This window comes from Montipora capricornis, chromosome 2 (assembly GCF_036669925.1).
Source record: "Montipora capricornis isolate CH-2021 chromosome 2, ASM3666992v2, whole genome shotgun sequence".
In the NCBI taxonomy this organism is placed as follows: Eukaryota; Metazoa; Cnidaria; class Anthozoa; order Scleractinia; family Acroporidae; genus Montipora; species Montipora capricornis.
The window spans coordinates 63,762,236-63,781,966 of record NC_090884.1 but is presented as its reverse complement, the minus strand read 5'-3'; the positions used below and the strand labels follow the sequence as shown (position 1 = coordinate 63,781,966).

General features: G+C 39.1%; 2 protein-coding genes across 2 annotated transcripts in view; both read left to right on the top strand.

Annotated features, from left to right (window-relative positions):
- Nucleotides 1-17,330, top strand: part of LOC138030836 (uncharacterized) — a 22,674-nt gene extending 5,344 nt beyond the window's left edge. The window contains exons 2-7 of the mRNA XM_068878701.1: nucleotides 2,108-2,377; nucleotides 3,149-3,655; nucleotides 5,819-6,118; nucleotides 10,236-10,541; nucleotides 13,375-13,686; nucleotides 15,931-17,330. Coding sequence (XP_068734802.1) covers nucleotides 2,108-2,377; nucleotides 3,149-3,655; nucleotides 5,819-6,118; nucleotides 10,236-10,541; nucleotides 13,375-13,686; nucleotides 15,931-15,995 — 1,760 coding nt within the window. The 3' untranslated portion in view covers nucleotides 15,996-17,330. The remainder of the gene's footprint in view (nucleotides 1-2,107; nucleotides 2,378-3,148; nucleotides 3,656-5,818; nucleotides 6,119-10,235; nucleotides 10,542-13,374; nucleotides 13,687-15,930) is intronic.
- LOC138031147 (uncharacterized) overlaps nucleotides 1-19,731 on the top strand; it is a 317,245-nt gene that overhangs the window by 101,906 nt on the left and 195,608 nt on the right. The gene's annotated exons all lie outside the window — the stretch shown is intronic.

Sequence of the window (19,731 nt, the reverse complement as noted above, 5' to 3'; positions counted from 1 at the left end):
TTTACCATGTGACCATGTCCCAGGGATCATTACATGTATTTTCTGAACATTTGACATAATTCCAACTTAGTGTCAATAAAAATAATTAATTGCAAAACACTGAAAGTCAGCTCCCAAAGTTAACAACAGCAAGTGCATAATTTCTCCATGTCCCAAAACTTTGACAGACTACCACACCTATAATGATAAGGTATTCTCGTTTGTCTCACAATGTGGTCACTTGTGATGTAGATTGTGTCACAAGTGACCACATCGTGAGACAAACAAAAATACTTTATTATTATTGTACTTCACCACGATCAATAACAGCAACCTTTTTTACGACATTATCACACCTATGTCACTGAAGTTCCACATTTACTTAAAACTGTACCTCATTCCAAGGCTTTGAAATAAACCTAACTTTATTACATGTATATTATTTAACAAAATACCTGAAAGTAATGCCAGAAAGTAATAATACTACAGCCTTATAGGGTTGATCCGAAACCACTGACCAGTGGGCCCCCCGTATGGACCGGGTCCACCGGGTCCATGGACTCCCTTAAGGACCAGTCCGCAGACTACCCCTGCAGACCCCCTCTACCAACCACCCCAAAACAACATAGAAATAAAAATAAATAAAATAAAAGAAATAACTAAATATTTGACTTGCTGGTTGTCTGGGTAAAACACTTGTGTCAGGGAAATCTCAAATGTTACGCTCCTCAAATTTAACAGACTAAGGCTCAGGCTCGGGTGCAAGGTATATTAATCACACATATTGCCACTTCTTTTGCTGTGGACTGGAATGCTTCAAAGAAGACTGTCTATTTGTGTTCATTTGTATTTTCTTTCTTTCCCTCCACCATTTTGTTGGGATCATTCTCCCACGGTTTTATGAACTCACCCCAGGCTTCATGATCTCTCTTTTCGAACAAAATGGTGGAACTGAACTCATTATTTTTTCAAAGCACTCCGCTCCGCAGCGAAGGAAGTGGCAATAACTGTTATATACCTTGCACCTAAGTCCGAGACTGAAGGGGGTGGCTCTTAACTATCAAACCGTTGCTTAAAGGACCACTTCAGATAGTCATTTCTCGAATTACTTTAAGTCTACAGTTATCCTTTTTTGCCAAGTGTGTTCTATTTAACATTCCTTTGTATGGTTTGACTCACAACCATCTGGTAAATCACGTGACCAAAACAGAAAATGCCTAAAAACTCAGTGAGTTAACCATGTCTTTCATAAATTTGTGATACAACAGTATGAGAACATTCTAACACAAAATGTGGAGCAGAAGGCCGTCTTAAGGCCCTTCTTTGACACACTTTTTAAAATATCAGTTCCATTTTTTGTCCAAATAGAAATTCCATGCTACAGTTTACGAGCACTGATGGGACGGTTCCCATCTGGTGAAAAAACCCGCTCTTCCTTTCGTTTCTTGGGATCTTTTACCTGTTTTTCACATGATGCATATTCTGATTGTTCATCAAAGTGATGTCAGATTTCCATTGAAAAAGTTACTTCTTTGACTAAAAGCTTCCTTGGCAACCAATGTCTTTCTGTAGTTAAGTGCCACCCTCCTTAATCTGATTTGCAGAGCATAAAGGTTAAGATTTCCCCTACATGAGTGGTCTTGGCTATTCAGACAACCGGTAAGTCAAATCTTTAGTAGTTATTTCTTATACTTTATTTGTTTTTGTTCCTATGTTGTTTTGGGGTGGTCTGTAGAAAGGGTCCATGGACCAGCCCATAAGGCAGTACATGGACCAGTCTGTAGGGGGTCCAATAGGGAACAGGGGTCAGTGTTTTTCGGGTCACCCACCTAAGGCTTATACCCCCAAGTTCTTTTATCTCATCCCTTGCTCCTCCTGGTGTAGAGACTGGTAAAAAAACATGAGAACGCACTTGGTATAGTGGTTATACAACCAAAAAAGAAACTAGCCTTTCACTTATTACAGCAACCAACCTGAAACCCTAACCACTGCTGCTGCTGGCATGTAGTAATCTGACCTGTCACACACCCCTTCCATTTGAAGTCAGGCCTCATTTTGACAGGTGATCTAGCTACCACTCTACAAAAGGAAATGATCCTTAAGTAGCTGCATTATTTTCCTTCCCTAGCCACAGCTGACACGATAAGAAGTTGCAGTTCTGTTGAAAGAGAGTTACCAGTGGGTACTGTAGGTGATATTTATCCACTGATAGATCCTCATGCTTTCCTTCAATCAAAGAATCTGATTGGATTCAGAAACATTGATAAAAGCACTACCGACAACCCTGGTGAACTGACAGGCACCCATACAGAATACCGAAATGAAAATGTTCCCGATCATAGTGAAACCCAACAATGTACTGTTGGAGAAGATGAGGTAAACAATACTGATGATCAAGGTACAAGACAGTGAAATTATTAGTTAAAAACAGATGTACATAGTATTCATAGCCCGGATTCACAGTCTCTCGTTCACTAACAGGCAATTTGCTCATGGCCTTCGTCACACAGGCAGTAAGTTTCTTCTCTGTTTAGAGACATGAAAGCAAAGTGTTACTTGACATGGATTATAAGTAACCCTATACACTTGTGAATATGGTATAAAAGGTGGTTAAAAACATTGTTTTGGCTGAACAGTTGCATTCTTAAGTCCGAATTAATTATTAACAAATTTTATTAATGATTAAGTTTGAAAGTTGGCGTCAAAAACTTCATTTAGCGACTAAATAAACCTAAAGAGTTGGTTGCCAAAATTGGCCAAAGGACAAATTTAGTGTAGACTTTCATATACCAGACTAAGATGGCGCAGGACAAAAGAACCATTGTTATTCCAATTAGGCTTTGCTAATTAGGTATTGTTATGCTAATTAGGCATGATTATGTTCGCTTTGTTCTTTTGTTTTATGGACATTAATTATTTCGGGTCTGGTAGATGAAAGACCAGCCCAAATTTAACTTGGAGGGCCTGGTTGATTTGGAATTAGCAGTGATACCTCCTTACAGTGAATGGAATTTGGAGATTTTGGGGTTTTTGGTGAACGAAAACTGGAGAACCCAGAGAACTCCTCTCAAAGCAGAGTTTATAGAACCAGCAGAAATCTAGCCATAAATGCCATAGAACACAGACTGTCCACATTAGTATTGTTGACATTTAAATTGGGTTTTTTTAGAGTCTGCATCAACCAGAGGTCCCTCTCCCATGGAAAATTCCTGCAGGTCCATCACTACAAAAGATGGGAAAGGAACACTTGTTGTGTATTTTCCCTCTGAAAAAGACAAGGAAAGGCCCCAAGATAATATGGCATCAAGATGCCCTTCCTCAGAAGAAAGTTCCTTTCAATCAATACCTGGTGCAGAAAACAAAGGAGCAAGGATTGTGGATTTGCCTACTGAGAATGACAAGGAGAAAACTTCATCAAAGAAAGGCCTACAGGTTGATGTAGGCCTTTTTCCAACCACAACCAATGGTAAAGTACTGGAAGATACATCAAACAATAACATTCTGCAAGACTGTGAGATGATCTCAAGAGTTGATTTTCCTAATGGGTGTGATAAGGAAAGAAGGAGGCGCACTTTTCCATCTGACCCCCCACAGAAAGAAGAAAGCCATACCAAAGAAAAACGGCGTGCAAGTGCAGCTCCGAGTTTACAGGTGGAGAAAAGAAAAATAAAGCTTGGTAAATATCAACTTCATTTTCAAATCTCAGCCCTTTTAAATGGAAATGTCATAGTTTGTATTGTTTTATGAATATTTCTTTCAGAAAACGTTTGGCTCTTATTGGTTTCTTAAAGGTCACCTGACACCGATGTAAAACAGTTGTTTTGTTCCAAGTGTCTCGAAATCTGACATCAGATGACATTATTGTCCCTGCATGCACATGCAAAATGTTGATTGGCCTCCTCCATGATAATTTATTTTTGCACAAACACACAATGATTGGCCCATGTGAAAACTAGTTAATTTTGAATACAATAAAAAACGTTCTCTGGCTAAAAATTTTGAAAAAGAATATAAGCTTAATATAAAGATAATAATCAGTATAAATTCTTTTTAAACAATAGCCACCATTTTTCATATCTTTACTCTGTTCTTTTTATCATTTTATCTCGCCTTTTTTGTATATATTTCACTAATTTACATTCAACGTTTTATCCGTGGAAGGCTGTAGATCGACAGCCGAAAGCTTATATTCTTTTTCAAAATTTTTAGCCAGAGAACGTTTTTTATTGTATTTTAATATGCCTAATCCTGGCTGCGCTTCAATTTTTAATAGTTAATTTTGCTTGCATCAAATCTCAGTTCACTGTGACATACATTGAGATGCTTTGAAAATTAACTTTAAAAAGATTGCAGACCATCTTCAAACTCAAGAGCACATGGCAGCATGCAAATGACCGCAACATACTGCGGCTCAGTAAGACTCATTGTCAAACTAGCCTTTACACTATAACTTCTAAGATAAACATATTGTTTGTTTATTTATTTTTAGCCACCCATACATGTACAATGCAAATAATTATAGTTACAGAATAAGCACTAAGATGTAATAAGATATTGAAGTAGTGGCAAGGAAACCTAAAGAAGCTGAAAGCTTATGCGAGTAGGCTTTCCTAGACTAAAATTTAGTAACGAAGTGCACAGTCTTAAAGCAGCTAGATAGTTTTTCAGATTTAAAAAAAAATAGATACAGAAGGAGAGCTAACTATTGTGACCGGTAGAGAATTCCAGACTTTAGGTCCCTGATAAGGGATACTGAATTTTGATTCTACAGAAATGTGATCTATACTGAAAGGCAGTTCGAGTATTGTCTTGATGAAATTGACCACCAGTCGTGAAAAAGCATTGAAAGGTAACTGGCAAAAGATTTCGGTGATACGAATACATGAAAATGGCAATGGAAAAAGAATTAATATTAAAGATATCAAGGAGCCTAAGTTGACAAAATAAAGGAGCGGTATTAGCAAGATAGTCAGCGTTTGCTATCAGCTGCACTATGCGCTTCTGGAAAAGGTAAATACAATTTAGGTTAGAGCAGTATATGGAGGACCAGGCCACATTGCAATAGGTTAAATAAGGATAGGTAAGGTAAGGTAAAGTCTGCTACGAGCCTAGAAGGCCCATCAGGCCGGCGCTTATCTCCGTTTTCTGTGGCATGAAGCGACTAGGAGTATTTCTACTCCCCCCTGGATGGGATGCCAGTCCATCACATTTATACACCAGTGTCGAGAGAGGCACCGTTAGGAATTCACCTGTTATACGATGTGAAGTAAAAAAGTAAAGTAAAGTAACCATATTTAACGTCGATAACTCGTAATAGTAATTCAACTGACAAACCTGAGGTCGACGGTGCGCTCATTTTATTCCCCCATTTCCATCAGTGCTCTGTTTTACGGGTATTTAAAGCTACTTAGCTACACCGAAAGGAAAGAAGTCGAAACAAGGATGCGAGATCCAGGAATCGAACTCAGGACCTCTTGCACCAGGGCCGCGCACTAACCGACTGTGCCTTCCGGTCATCCTCCCTTCATCTCTTAAGTTTCGTTTCCTTTATCGTTTGTATTTTAGTTTGACGTTAAAGGCACCATTATCTCACTTCAGTTGTTGGAATAAACCCTAGGAACTGACCTGGGTTATCATGGCTTATTGGTATATCCAGGTTCACTTCTCTGAACCGCAGAACATTTATTCGACATTTGGAACAATATGAAGTTTGCGATCACGAGGTGCTATAGTTGATTTTGAGTCAACTGCATGCAACCAAGGATCAGCAATGTTATCAATTATTGCCCTTCAGTACCCATGAGTTACATTTGAACTTTCATTCCCTCATTGATTTCAGATGACCTAATGAACAAGACCATACTTGGCTGTCTGGACCTCTTACAAGGAATCAGTAGACATCTTGATAAAGAGTACAAGTATGGTAATTGCCAATGTTGGAAGCATGCTGCCGAGCAGTTTGGCATTGAAGTACAGGAATATCAAAACTTTAAATGCAGCCAAGTTCACAGCCCCACTGAGGTGATGTTTGAGTACTTGGAGACCAGTAAACCAGAAATTACCATTGGTGATTTGAAAGATAAATTACATATAATTGGCAGGCAAGATGTAATTGATGTCATCTTGAAATGCGATCAAGGTAAGGGGAAGGATTGAGCACGTGTAAAAATGTCAACAATTACCATTGTCACTTAATTGAAATATTGAGTGACCCAGCAATAAAATGAAAAAAAAAAAACCCGATCAGTCAGTAATAAGCAACTAGCAATAATATTAAGTTCCATCCAAGTGCACTTAAGCATGCATAGTTTGCAGCATTGGCTCATTGCCTCATTAGCTGGCATATTTTTGTGCATGACCTAAGATAAAACTCATGCTGCCTGTATCTCTTTACTATGTAATTATGTGAAGTACGATCGTCCGGGAGAGTGTAGTCCAGAGAAGGTCTGGTTAGGATAACATTGACTGACCTTTTGATAACGCGAGCGGAAGTCATCTTTAGAGTCAAGTGATTTATGTAACGTCAGTAGATGGTATGAACACTCTGGTCGTTGATGTAATTAGCCAACGAAGTTGTGATGTTAGTGGGCGGCTGTCACTTAACACATTCAGCAAAGTCTTAGTCAAAGTCAAAGTCTGGTTTGTTTGTAAATGGTGTTCAGTAATGTTATTATTGTCACCATTTCAACCCCCCCCCCCCCACACACACACACACACACACACACACACACACACACACACACACATTGGGACAAGACTTATACTTACGTACAATACTTAAACTATTGTTACTTACAATACTAGTAACACTGCATGTCACATAACCTTGTTCTAGAAATTGAGTAATGCCCATGCAGAATTACGTCACTCTCAGTAATTATGTGATTCCCAAATAATTGTTGTGTATAGCTCCAAAAGCTTTGTGCTACGGTATATAGAAAGAAAAGTCAGACGTACGTTCCTCGTTACAAAGACAAAACCCACAAAGAGAGGACTCACTTTTACAAATTTTGAAAGAAAGGTGTTCAAAGGTAATATTGGATTCAGGATTTTATACTGGAATTCCCGTGATTTTGTATCGAATGCACATTTGAAAGGGAGTGTGTAAAGAGTTTTCCAGTTGACTGTAAAATTTCTTTTTCGCTGTTGTTAGTTTAGATATCTTTGAGACAACAATATGGTCAATCTTCTTCTGCTTGAGCAGAAGTATTGAAAGGTGTCGTTTGGTCTGTTTCCTGAGTCACATAACTGCTCATTTCTTTTTTCTATTCTGGTGGAATGGAATGATAAAGAGATTCGGTTATTTGCGGCTTGATGGAAAAAAACTCACATAAATGATTTCTGACTTGACAAAGTCCTGCAGAAAAGAGTTTCCTATTGACTACATATTTTTTGTCAATACATGTAAACCTCATGTTCCAAATTGGTTGGTTGATTATTTCATCCAGAGAAGAAGGATTGGAGTTTTTCAAAAGAGACCAAACTATCAAGCATTCCTTGTAGTATTTTGGTAGATCCATAGGCAATTTTGAGTATTCGAAGTTACAATAAAATAGTAATCTGCCTCCAACTTTATTGAGGTAATGATTAAAAATGTACTTCCAGTTCCCCTTCACAAAGCTGCTGCATTTCTAGAGATACATGTAGTTTTGGCATGCTTTTAGAATCCAGGAAAGAGCAGCAGTTGATTTCCGATTGATTTGTCTTACCGTAAAAGTCTGAATGGAAAGAGTACAATTCATCCATAATTTTTTGGGGGGCTTGTCGTTATGTTAGCGTCAACGAGTTCGACTTTCCCAATCATGCTTTTTCTCTTAGTGTTTTTTTTTTCGAGATTTAGAAAGTACTTGTTATTTTTCTCCTCTTTTTCATACCAGGATGCACGTGAACGAGTGATCGCCCCCTTGTCATATATGCTCATTCCTTTTCATACTCAATCCTCAAGTTTTTCAAGTTCATTTTGGTTCGCTATAGTTGGGATTTCAGCTAATTGTGCCTCAGCTACTTTCAATTTGGTCTCAATCATATTCATTATTTCTCTGCGTTTCTTTGCTTTTACCTTGATGTACTGAATAGTCTCTTTCCGTACGTTATGTAATATTTCAGAAACGAGGGCGCGTGTTTCATCAGGGTTTGGAAATCCTGATGAAACACGAAGCCCGAGTTTATGAAATGGCTTCTCAAAAGGGTGTAATTTATTAACAATAAACAGAAAAACAGAATGACCACGTAAATGGTCAGTTTTTGTTTTCTTTTGTTTCATTATCCGGCGCATGTGTGTAGTTGTTAGTCAGCGTTATGAAAGGTGTTGTGTTTTTTCACAACTTCGACTTTTTAATTAAAAGCAGTCACACTTTACATTGGCGTTCTCATTTGCAATTTTGAGAAATGGAAGAAGCAGTTACAGAAAGGTCTTCCCGGTTTGGACCGCCGAAAAGTTGCAAAGAGGAAGTCTCTTTGCTCGAACGTTCAAAGCCTAAAAGTACTCAGTACAAAGATAATTGGGCTGCTGAGGTTCTCCGAAATTGGCAAGCTGCGCGCGAGAAAAAATTTCCTTTACTCGAGCCGGGGAGTGTGTTCAAAGATTATGATGTGAGGTGAAAGCAGTGTGCCTGGATTGTTACATCAGTTAATGGTTACTGTAATCCTGGAAGTTAATAAACATTTGTTGAAGTACTGCATTCTTTTGGAAATTGATTTCCAAACACACTTGTTTGGATCTGTTCTTTACCGGGTATCAAGGGACATCCATATGACCCAAATGATGCCACACAATTGGTTAATTACCTTATGCATTATTAATGAGTTCGAGCAGTAGTGTTAAATAAATAAGCAGGAGTGTTTTATCAAGTTTAAAACACGAGGCGCAGCCGAGTGTTTTGCTACTTGATAAAACACTACTTGCGAATTTATTGAACAGCCTCAAAAACTTTACTGTGCATCTAGATTGCTGACCTTACAAGGATTAGATTTCGGATTATTTTGGCCTCGAAAATAGGACATAAAATTTAGCCGTGTCTATATCATATATAAAGCCACTCATTAAAAATTAATTTCTTTTGTATTTCCTTCACGAATTCTAAGCCGGTTTTCGGGAAAAAACGTCACTAGGTCGCAAATTTTCTACTAAGGTTGCCTAATTTTCCACTGGGTCTTTGAATTGTCTACCAAATTTATTTCATGATAAAATTACCGTTGATGCTCACTATTCAATCCTCCCAATATTGACTCGTTGGTAAGAGTTGCAGTGTCGCGTGTTTACAATTCAGCCTTCTATTGGTTAAAACCAGGGTTTCCCGCCATTTACGGTCTGTTGCGAACTGCATGCAGTTAAGTTGTTCTGGGGAAAGATTGCGTGCATGTATGTTTGTCTTTCTCTTTCCTTTTTTTTTTTTTTTAAACAAACCAAACAAATGCTTTCTGATTCTTTCTGTCAAGTCACTTTTTCGTCTTTTTCAAACATACAAAAATGATATATGCTGGGTATGTAAAAGTCACGTCGGGGAAGCCACAAAATGGCCGGGTAAAATTTAAAATTTTCACCAGGTAGTGGGGTGTCTAAATTTTCACTTGGTGAAGGAAAAAAAATTCACTGGGTCGGGTTTCAGCGGGTCTGTTACAGATGGATTGAAATGCACCAATCACTGTTTACAAGCTTCACAACCAATGACATATAGGCTTAACAAACAGTCGACCAATAACATAACGACTTAGTTGACCAATTATATCAACGACCAGAGTAACTCAGTGTCGTTAAATCATAAATCACGTGACTCTGAAGATGACTTCCGCTCTTGTTGTCGAAATGACAGTCAATGTCATCCTACTGAAAACAATTCCTCTCAGGACTACACTCACACGGGCGATTGTACTTCACCAAGAGAAAATAAAGGGGGAAGAGGGGGCATCTCCGACACGTGCCCTTTTCCATAGGTAATTTGTCTCAAGTTATTTTTAGATCGACTTTCATGCTGTACAGATGCCAAGGGGATTAGGCAACAGCCAATCATATGGCGGGAATGTGTTCTGTGAGCGTGGACTATCCACGCGTAACACATTCCGGCCATATGATTGGCTCTAGTCTAATCTCCTTGGGATCTGTACAGCGTGAGAGTCGATCTAACTTGAGACATATTACCTAGGGAAAAGGGCATGTATGGGGGATGCCCTCTCTTCCCCCTTTATTTTGTCGTGACTTCACTCAACTATGATCAAAACATTTACGATTTTATTTCTTTACTGTCATCTTATTCCAGCCGATTGCGATGACACTTACGTGTGTAGTTTGTTTGACAACAATTCGGATGTCATTGGAGAGATGGCTTTCTTACTGGACATGCAAAAAGTAGGTTTAAAAAACTGGTCCAAGCTGGCTGCAGAATTGGGCATATCAAGGAAGGTCTTCAAGACTTTTGTAACCAACAACAGTACTAACCCAACACAGACATTGTTTGAGTTGTTAACAATCAAGTTCCCATGGTTAACCATTCAGGAATTGGTTGGGCACTTAGAAGATATGGAAAGACGTGACGTTGCAAACGCCGTAAGAAGTAGCAAGAAGGGTAAGTTAGTTGTTTTGATATCTTTCAGATTGATTTCTAACTTAATTTTTCTTTTTTTTAAATTACTATTGACTATATTGTTTAAGTCATGTGATATAGACCGAATGCATAAATGGAGGCCAAAAGTGTATTCTTTTGTTTATGTGCTAATTAGACTCACAAGCCTCGCTCTCAAGCAACATTTCTTTTGTATTTTGTGCATGCAAACGAGGCTAGTGAGTCTAATTAGCATGTAAACAAAGGACTATATTTTTGGCTGCCATTTATGCATCCGGTCTATGTAATCACGTAATTTTCCCAGTATGGTTGTTCAAAAAATCGTACAATTAATGAAAAACCTTTGCAGAAACTTGTCAAGCTGTCCACCACGGTGGTCAGAGTGTGGACTTGGAATGGATATGAAACAAGGATATAAAACTAAAAATAAGTGAAACCAGGCGAACCATTTCAAAAATAACACTTGTGACAGTCTGCATTTGTGAATGCATATATTTTTTGAAGAAAACAATAGGATTATTAGGGAAGAGATGCGTTCCCTAGTCTGATTCTCATCAGATTGTCCAGGTCGCTTGCAGTCACCCACTCAAGAGTGTTTCGCCGTGAGCGACCTGGACCCTCTGAGAAACAGGCTATGTGTTCCCGGTATAGGCAGGCTTTTGATTCAGAAGACCAGTCTATAACTCAAGGGTTTACTAAAACCACATGACTAAAACCTCAGAAATGCCACCAGTTGGTGTTCTTTGAACAAGAAATCGTCCCATAACTGGAAAAACAGCAACAGGATAGATTGCCCATGGTATTATCTCACTCACACCACTCATAAAACTACACAGGGTTATCAGGGTTATGTTTTCACTGCCGATGGTTATATTTTTGTTAAACGACGCGAAGGCGAGTCTGCTCCAGTTAGAATTCGGAAGGAGGCTGACTTGCAACGTTTAGGCTTCGTGTAGAACCTTTTCCGGCCTACTGCCGCTTACAGTCTGGTTTCCGCCCAGGTGACTCGACGGTAAATCAATTAATTTATCTGGTGCATCAAATTTACCAAGCTGTTGAGGATGGGAAGGAAGTGCGTATGGTTTTTTTGGATATCAGCAAGGCGTTTGACAAGGTGTGGCACAAAGGTCTTCTTTATAAGCTTAAATCAGTGGGAATCAGGGGAGCTTTGCTTAGCTGGTTTGAAAGTTATTTGTCTAATCGTCAACAAAGAGTGGTTTTAGATGGGCAGTCATCTGATTGGCGCCAAGTTGAAGCAGGGGTTCCTCAAGGTTCGGTTTTGGGGCCTCTGTTATTTCTTATATATATTAATGACATAACAGATGAAATTCAGTCAAAATGCTTACTTTACGCTGATGATACTTCGCTTTTTGAAGTCGTTGATTCACCTGGTAACACTGCGTTGATGTTAAATAAAGACCTTGAATCCATACAAAGGTGGGCTACGAAATGGCTTGTTACAATTAATCCTAGTAAAACTGAATGTATGACGTTTTCATCTAAACGGGTAAGACCGCTGCATCCCGACCTATTTTACAACGGAAAGAACATTACTGAAGTTTCTAGCCATACCCACTTAGGCATAACGCTGTCTTCTAACCTGACATGGAGAGCTCACATATTTAGTATTTATCAAAAAGCTAGTAAAAGATTAAATATGTTGAAAGGAATTAGGTATAAAGTAGGCAGGGATACACTCAGAAAATTGTATAAGTCGGTTATCAGACCTGTTATGGAGTATGCTGATGTGCTTTGGGACGGCTGTACTGATGAGGAAAGCGAACTCCTTGAATCGGTTCAGTATGAAGCCGGGAAAGTCGTCACAGGTGCTATGCGGGGAACAAGTAGGATTCGCCTTATGACAGAGCTGGGGTGGGAGGAGATGAAAGTTAGACGCGATATTCATAAGCTTATTTGTTATTTTAAGATATTAAAAAATTTGAGTCCGTCTTATCTTAAGGATCTGCTCCCAGCTAGAGTCTGTGAGAGAACTCATTTTAACCTTCGATCTTCTCAAAATTTTACTCTTTTCCCTGTGCGCACAGAGCGCTTTAAAAGGTCTTTTTTCCCTTCCACAACTAAATTGTGGAACGACATTGATTTGGAAATTCGTGAATCTGATTCAATTGGTTCTTTTAAGAGAGCGTTAGTTAATTATTTTAATATTCCAAAGTATTTTTCGCCTTTTGATTATGCTCTTGACAGATACTCTTCCGTAATTCATACTAGACTGCGTCTAGGCGCTTGTGGTCTAAATTATTATCTATTTAAGATCGCTGTTAAGTCTTCACCTATTTGTAGCTGCGGCTTTGACAATGAGACTATAACTCATTTCTTTTTACAATGTCCTAATTATGCTGCCCTCAGATCTGATTTGCTCGCTGCTGCTGCTCGTATAGCTTCTGGTCAATATTCTGACCAGCAAAAAGTTGAAGTTTTTCTGTTTGGCTCTTCTCACATGTCAAATAATGAAAACGTTGAAATCTTCTCTCATGTCCAGCACTTTATAAGAGAGTCTAAACGTTTTTCTTTTTGTGGTCATTATCATTGACCTAATTAACTTAACTGTCTTTTTTGACTTACTTAGTATCTCGTGCCCGTGTTTGTTTTTTATGTGGTAATTAGAATTTTGGTGTAGACCCCCCGTGATGAGCTCATTTAGCTCTTGGGGCAAACATGTATATAAATATGTTTAAATAAAAACTAAAAAATAAAAAAAATAAAATAAAATAAAACTACACCACTCATAAAACTCAAGGGAGCCACCCTATAACCGAAATCCACTGATTAACTTTATTGCTTATTATCCACCATATTGTAAAATTTTGGTCCTTAGTTTCAGAAAATTCATTGGTCAAAGCCTTGATGGACGACTTACATGTCATGGACACAGTGTGTGAGCTGCTGAACCGCAAACACCGTACCAACAAAGTACTGGGATGGCGTCACCTTGGCAACAATTTGAAAATTGACAAGGAAACCTTAGATAATCTTTCACCACCAGAAGAGGACTTCGTATCTCCAACAGAGGCAATGATCAATCATCTTAGTTCTTCAAAACCATGGTTGACAATAGGGGAATTCATTTTAGCCCTGCACGCAATAGACAGAGATGACGTTTTTACTGTCTTTGATGGCTACCTCCCAGGTACAGTACATACGTAATTGACCACTCTCCATAGGGGCTTTTCAGGGCCAATGAAACAATCAACGAAAGGACAGAACAGAACAAGAACGACAATTGTTATATAGCTGGAGTTTTTCCCGCTACAGCGCGCCCATTCATTGGCTACTTCATGGTCACATGACATCTAAAAATGAAACTGTTTACCGCCAAATGCCATGAGCGGGCAACATTGCGAAAACTATGACGTCAAATGGGAAACATTTCACTGTTACCCGCGAAATGTTGCCCGCTGTTGCACGTGATGTGCATGATTGTTTGGGGCGTTTTTGTAAATTTCAGTAATATTCTTAACATTCCCTCGTAAACTTAGACGGGTCATTTGTCAATAAACTTGTATTTTGTTTTCCTCGGCTGCGCCTCGAGGAAACATTGAACTGTTTCCCTCGGGACCAGTCATTAAGTGTTTACTGTTAAGAATCCCAACTGGCCGGAGGCAAACCAGTTGGCTGTTTACAAGTGCGTGCTAACGAGTGATGAAAACGAGTCTTGAACCCGGGAACTCCGGATCTCAAGGAAAGCGTCCTCACCACTAAAGCAAATAGGTGGGTAAAACGCATACTTTCTAGGATGTACAGTGTTGTAATGTGCGCGGGAGTTTTGGGCTTTCAGACTTTTTAACTGGCGTTTTGCATTTATAATAAGCTGCACTTTAAACTAATGAGCCTTTGACGTCACTTTTCCCTGGATCCCGCAACCAACTGAGGTCCAATCGGTCAGTTTTGAACCTGAGTAATGGCGGACCGTGAAATCCAAAACTTACACTCAAAGTAAACGGCCTTTGGATAAAAATCAAAGCTCAAAATTTTGCCAGTCGGGTGTTAAACAAACACACTTTCAAAATCTGAAGGAAAAAAGGAATTGATTTTTTTTTATCACAGGGGCCTTTTAAGGGTTAAAATAAACAGCTCTTAACTTCAAGTACGTTCAAAAAACTGTTGAACTACTCGAGCTAGACAAATGAACAATTTGAAGATCCTCTGCACAAACTTCTAACTATGGACGAAACACTGCATGCCTTTTTCAGGCCGCACTATTCTAGGTTCTAAATTAAGAAGATTTACAGACAGCACAATATTGTAATGTTACAGTATTTTAATAACATTCCAGTCTACCTCACACCTAATCGAGCTATTCTTGGGTTTCACTCACGTGATCAACAGCCATGTTTTTCAACGAAAACAAAAGAAGACGTTAGCATAATAATAGCTTTCAATTCCCGGAGGATTGGATCGGAACACCAACATGGCCGCCATTTCATTTGTTTGGGGACACCAACATGGCGGCCGTGACGTCATGTGAAATCCAAGAATAGTTTTCCAAATACAGAAGGTTTTAAAGTACATCACCATCACATAGAATAGGACGCCTTGTTAACAATAAGTTCGCGACAATATTCAAAGTTCGTATTTAATTTGTTTTCTTTTAAAAATAAATAAATCCCTCGAATGCGACCTCGCGGAATCGCCCCTTAGTAGTTTATTGTTATAATAATGATGGACGCATCACTGCACTTGGGACACTTAGAAAACGCATGTTACTATAAAGTTCCTTTTCCATTTTCATTTCCACGATACTCCTCCCTCAATGCTTCATGGAGCCTCTACAATGTAAAAGCGATTGTACCGTTGAAATGAAGGGAAGCAGGAAGTGGTGTGAAGCTCCAAGGAGGATACCTTGTTTGACTTCAAATTACGTGTCTCAGTAGAAATTGTACCTGATTGTAGTTCTACAGTCTTGAACATTTCAAATGGGAAATGAAGACCACCTCTGTCCCCAATTTCAATGATGAAAAAATTGTGGGCTTCAACTTGCGCGCGGATTCATCATTGATTTTGGAGGGAAGGGGCGGGCTCATTTTTCCTTTTATTTTGTCCAAGATTGTAGTTCTTTGATATAGAGTTTACGCCTAATCCGTGTTTGAGTCGGCTCAGTTGAAGCACTGGGTGATATGATACGGAGGAGTGCTTCCTTTCATAGCATCTGCAAACGTTTGGATTTTTTGGTGGAAAAAGGGTAAGCCCCGTCCTATTACACTTCCGTGTTACAAACTGAGTGTGACGTTAACCCAAAAGATTTAGACCAGTTGTGACATGACCATCAAAACTTTAATTAAAGCATGAAGAGACTGAAGGGTTGCTGTCAGCTTGGTTTGAATGTATATCGTATATCTTCCTGCTTTTGTGATTAAATGTCCTTTTTTTCTAGGTGGTTGTATCCCAGAGCTGTTAAAATCCTGCCAAATGTCTCAAGAGAGCCACCAACAACAGTGAGTTGGTGAACACTGTGCCTAGCATCAGAGTCATGCATAGAACATCTTATCACATTGGCAAGTCTTTTCTTAATATGCGTGATACACGTTTCCACGGTTTCTTGCTTGGTTTGGGCCGTGTGAGATTCCAATGCTATTCCGATCAGTTTCTACGAAATTCACTCATATCGTTGAGCCAACGGAAAATATCTCAGCATGTCGGCAACTTGCGGTTTGTTCTCACAATGTGAATGAAATCTGTATTTTTACCCTTAAAGCATTTGGCCGGCTAAAACAGATTGACTAGTTTGTTATACGTCACGAAAATAATCCCTGTGTAACAATTGCATTGACTGTACATACTTAGTTTTAGGACGTTTAGCCGCGTTAATTAATTTCCGGCGCTCTTCCGCTACGTCATCGGAAGGTGATCGTGGATTTGTTGTCGATTCATGCGTATCCCGTGAAATATTCATAATACTCAGTGTATTTTAACCTTTCTCAAAAAACCACACCAGTAAATGTGGACAGGTCACTTATTAAATCAATGTAATGTTAGATACAAAAATTTCAATTTTAGATTTTAAAAATATAATATGTACAAGTATAAACTCACTAGACATTTCTATATCAATTTTGAACATCAATTTGAAGTGTTTCTTTAAAATTGATGTAATAAAAATCAAATTTAAACCACAATTTGAAGTGCTTTTTTTAATTTTTGAGATGCTACGGTTTCGTTACCTACAGAACTTGATAGCTTCTTTAAAGCGATTACCAGTCGTCTTCAGCAAAGGAAGAGAGCATGGAAAGTGGTCAATTTTCGTAGCTTTTTCGTGGCTTTAGTTCGCGATAAATTAACATTAGAAAAATTCTTTGCGTTTAAATCAAAAGAACATGACAGAAACGCAAAAAGGGTTTTTTTTACAAAATATTTAGTTACGTTTTTATTTTCTTGGACTTACATTGTTAGAGTTTGAATGTCAGGGTTTTAGGGTGTTTTGTCTTGCTTTTACTTGAATGTTATCGTTAATACAGAGTTTTTTTTAAACATGACGTCATGGCGGCCATGTTGGAGGAGTGCCGTGGAACAAAGAAACAGCGGCCATGTTGGAAGAGTGAGATATTCTTTTGGAAATTGAACTGTATTTTTATGAAAATTCTCCCTTTTGTTTTAATATGCAATGGCTGCTGGTCACATGAGCAAAAACACTGTATCATCACAAGTACTGTAATGATCATTAGTCCGTTTAATGTTGTACGTAATGGCAGTAGTAGTAGTGGTGGTAGTCACTTTTGTAAGGAGTGTAAAATGTAAGTTTTTAAAAAAAATTAAAAACCATATCGCCCGAAAAAATATTGTTTTTGAAACAGCCACTTGTCTGGCCATCCTTGTGTGTGATGAAGCCCATCCACAAAAACCCTCACTCCCTTTTGTAGCTTGGCAGACGATGAAGAGAGCATTACCTATAAGAGCAACAGCTGTTGCACCCACATTTCTTAAACCACGTGCGCGGATTTGAAAAACGGTACTCGTGCTTATTTACTGGCCGTGAGATCCGTAGTCTCATGCTAATGGCCTACTCAAGACAGCGCGCATGGTTCTTCCAATACGGAGCGACTAAGGCTTCTGACAAGTATTTTTTATCATTTTTGCGGCTTAAACGAAAGAGCAAGTCCAGTGTGAATTAGCGTAAACTGATAGTGCAAATTCCCTTGAGTTGTGACAAAATGAACGAAGAAAGACTTTTTTATGTCAAACAATAAGTATAGAGTGGGAATACTTTTTGAAGCACTTAAAACATAAGCAAAATACAAAACAATGCAAAGAAGTGATCGTTGAGCGAGCGGTGATTTATCACGTCTCGATTCAGCCTGGCTTCGCGGACAAGATACCTGACGGTGAGATGTGATTCTCCGAACCCCTCGCAGACTGATATGAGCAATACTGGTGCATATGTCGCGCGGCCGCGGCCTGGATACCACAATATAAAAGAAAAGATGCGCATGCGCTGTGCCTCTGAGTCGTGGTGTGTGAGGCCATGTCAATTGGCAGTACAAGGGAGGGGAGGAAAAGATATCCTCCAATGGCCTGGGGACCAGTTTTGCTCATATCAGTCTGCGAGGGGTTCGGAGAACCACATCTCCCCGACGGGTAAGTAACCCACCCGGGAAATATAATTTCTCCTTCACCCCTCTCCCTCTGATAGTCCCAATGCTGGTGCAGAATACCAAAGCAATACTGCCAAGCGAATCAGACAAGGCCAAATAACAACCGTAACAATTTAATAATACTACATGAAGCTAGATGAGACCTAAAGGCCCACCAACAATACAATACATGCCTCCTGCAAATAGGATAAGGCAAAGTAACCATAATAAACAATAACTTCTCAAAGAGGCTAGAAAGAAACTTAATGCCCTGCAACAGTACAAAGCCTCCTGTAACTGTATAACACAGAGGTATTCCGCGAAATGATTAATCTAACCATTAAGCACAGCCCTTGCAAAGGCACCAGCAGATGAATCTTTGTGATAGAACCGTTCAAAGGTCTGCACAGAAGCCCATTCCGCAGCTTCCAAGATAAGATCAGCAGAAAGTCCTGCCGTGGCAGCGGCTGAGGTAGACGCTCCTCTAATCGAGTGGCCAGTGTAATTCAATTCAATTCCGGTCATACGCAAGGCTCTTGACAGTCACCGAGAGACTGACTGACTTGAAATTGCCTGGTGCGGAGAAATAAATGACACTAATAGTTGGGTGGATTTCCGTAATCCTTTTGTCTTCTCCACAACAAATACCACAACAATAACACAAATCTTGTTATTGATGTGCCACAGCGCGTTTTCCACACTCGAATGGCCCCCGGTGGAAATCCCTGGTAGGCTACACCCCAGCCCGTTTTCGAGGCATCGCTCCAAACTGTGAGATCGATGGGTGGAAGCTGAATTGGACAGCCATTTAGAGGGCAGCAGCTCTCTGAGACCCACCACTCTAGGTCTTTGTGTGCCTGGAAGGTTAAGGGGACTATCACTTTCCTTGCCTGCCCATGTTGTGACATTGCTTGCAGGTATAGGCGTTGAAGACCTCTGTAATGAAGTGGTGCAACCAAGATCCGTGTTTGTAATGCATGGCTCATTTGTCCAATTAACGTGGACAGAGTCCTCACTGAGCCACTCTCTTGAGCGAGGAGGTGATGGCAGGTATCCACAATGGAGGGGAGTTTTGGTTGACGGAGGGACAGGGTCATCGTGGTCATCAGGGTCATCACTTCTTAAGATAATTTGACTTTGATACTTTGATATCTTTAACAACACTATTCCTGAACTTCTTATAAAGAAGAATCATGTTTGGATCTGGCTGATTACACTTAAGGACCTGTAAATAGACCTTATCTCTATATTGCATCTTAGCAAGTATTTTTCTACGTGGAACATGAGAGTTAATGAACTGAGAGATTTGATCATAAAAAATATTAAATTTAGAGTTTGCATCCAAATCAGTATTGGAGATATTTTCCCAATTGATAGCTGAGAATTCATTAATAAATTTATCTTCATCAAATTTAGTATAATCATTTTTATAATAATTTAAAATTTTGTAGTTTACTTTGATGTTATCAACAATAAGTAACTTAGGAAGATGATCAGAAATTTTTGAGACAAGGTTTCCACTGATAGCATTCATAGAATATGTATTTGCAAAAATATTATCAATTAAAGTTGCAGATCTTTCAGTTATACGAGTTGGTTGTAGAATA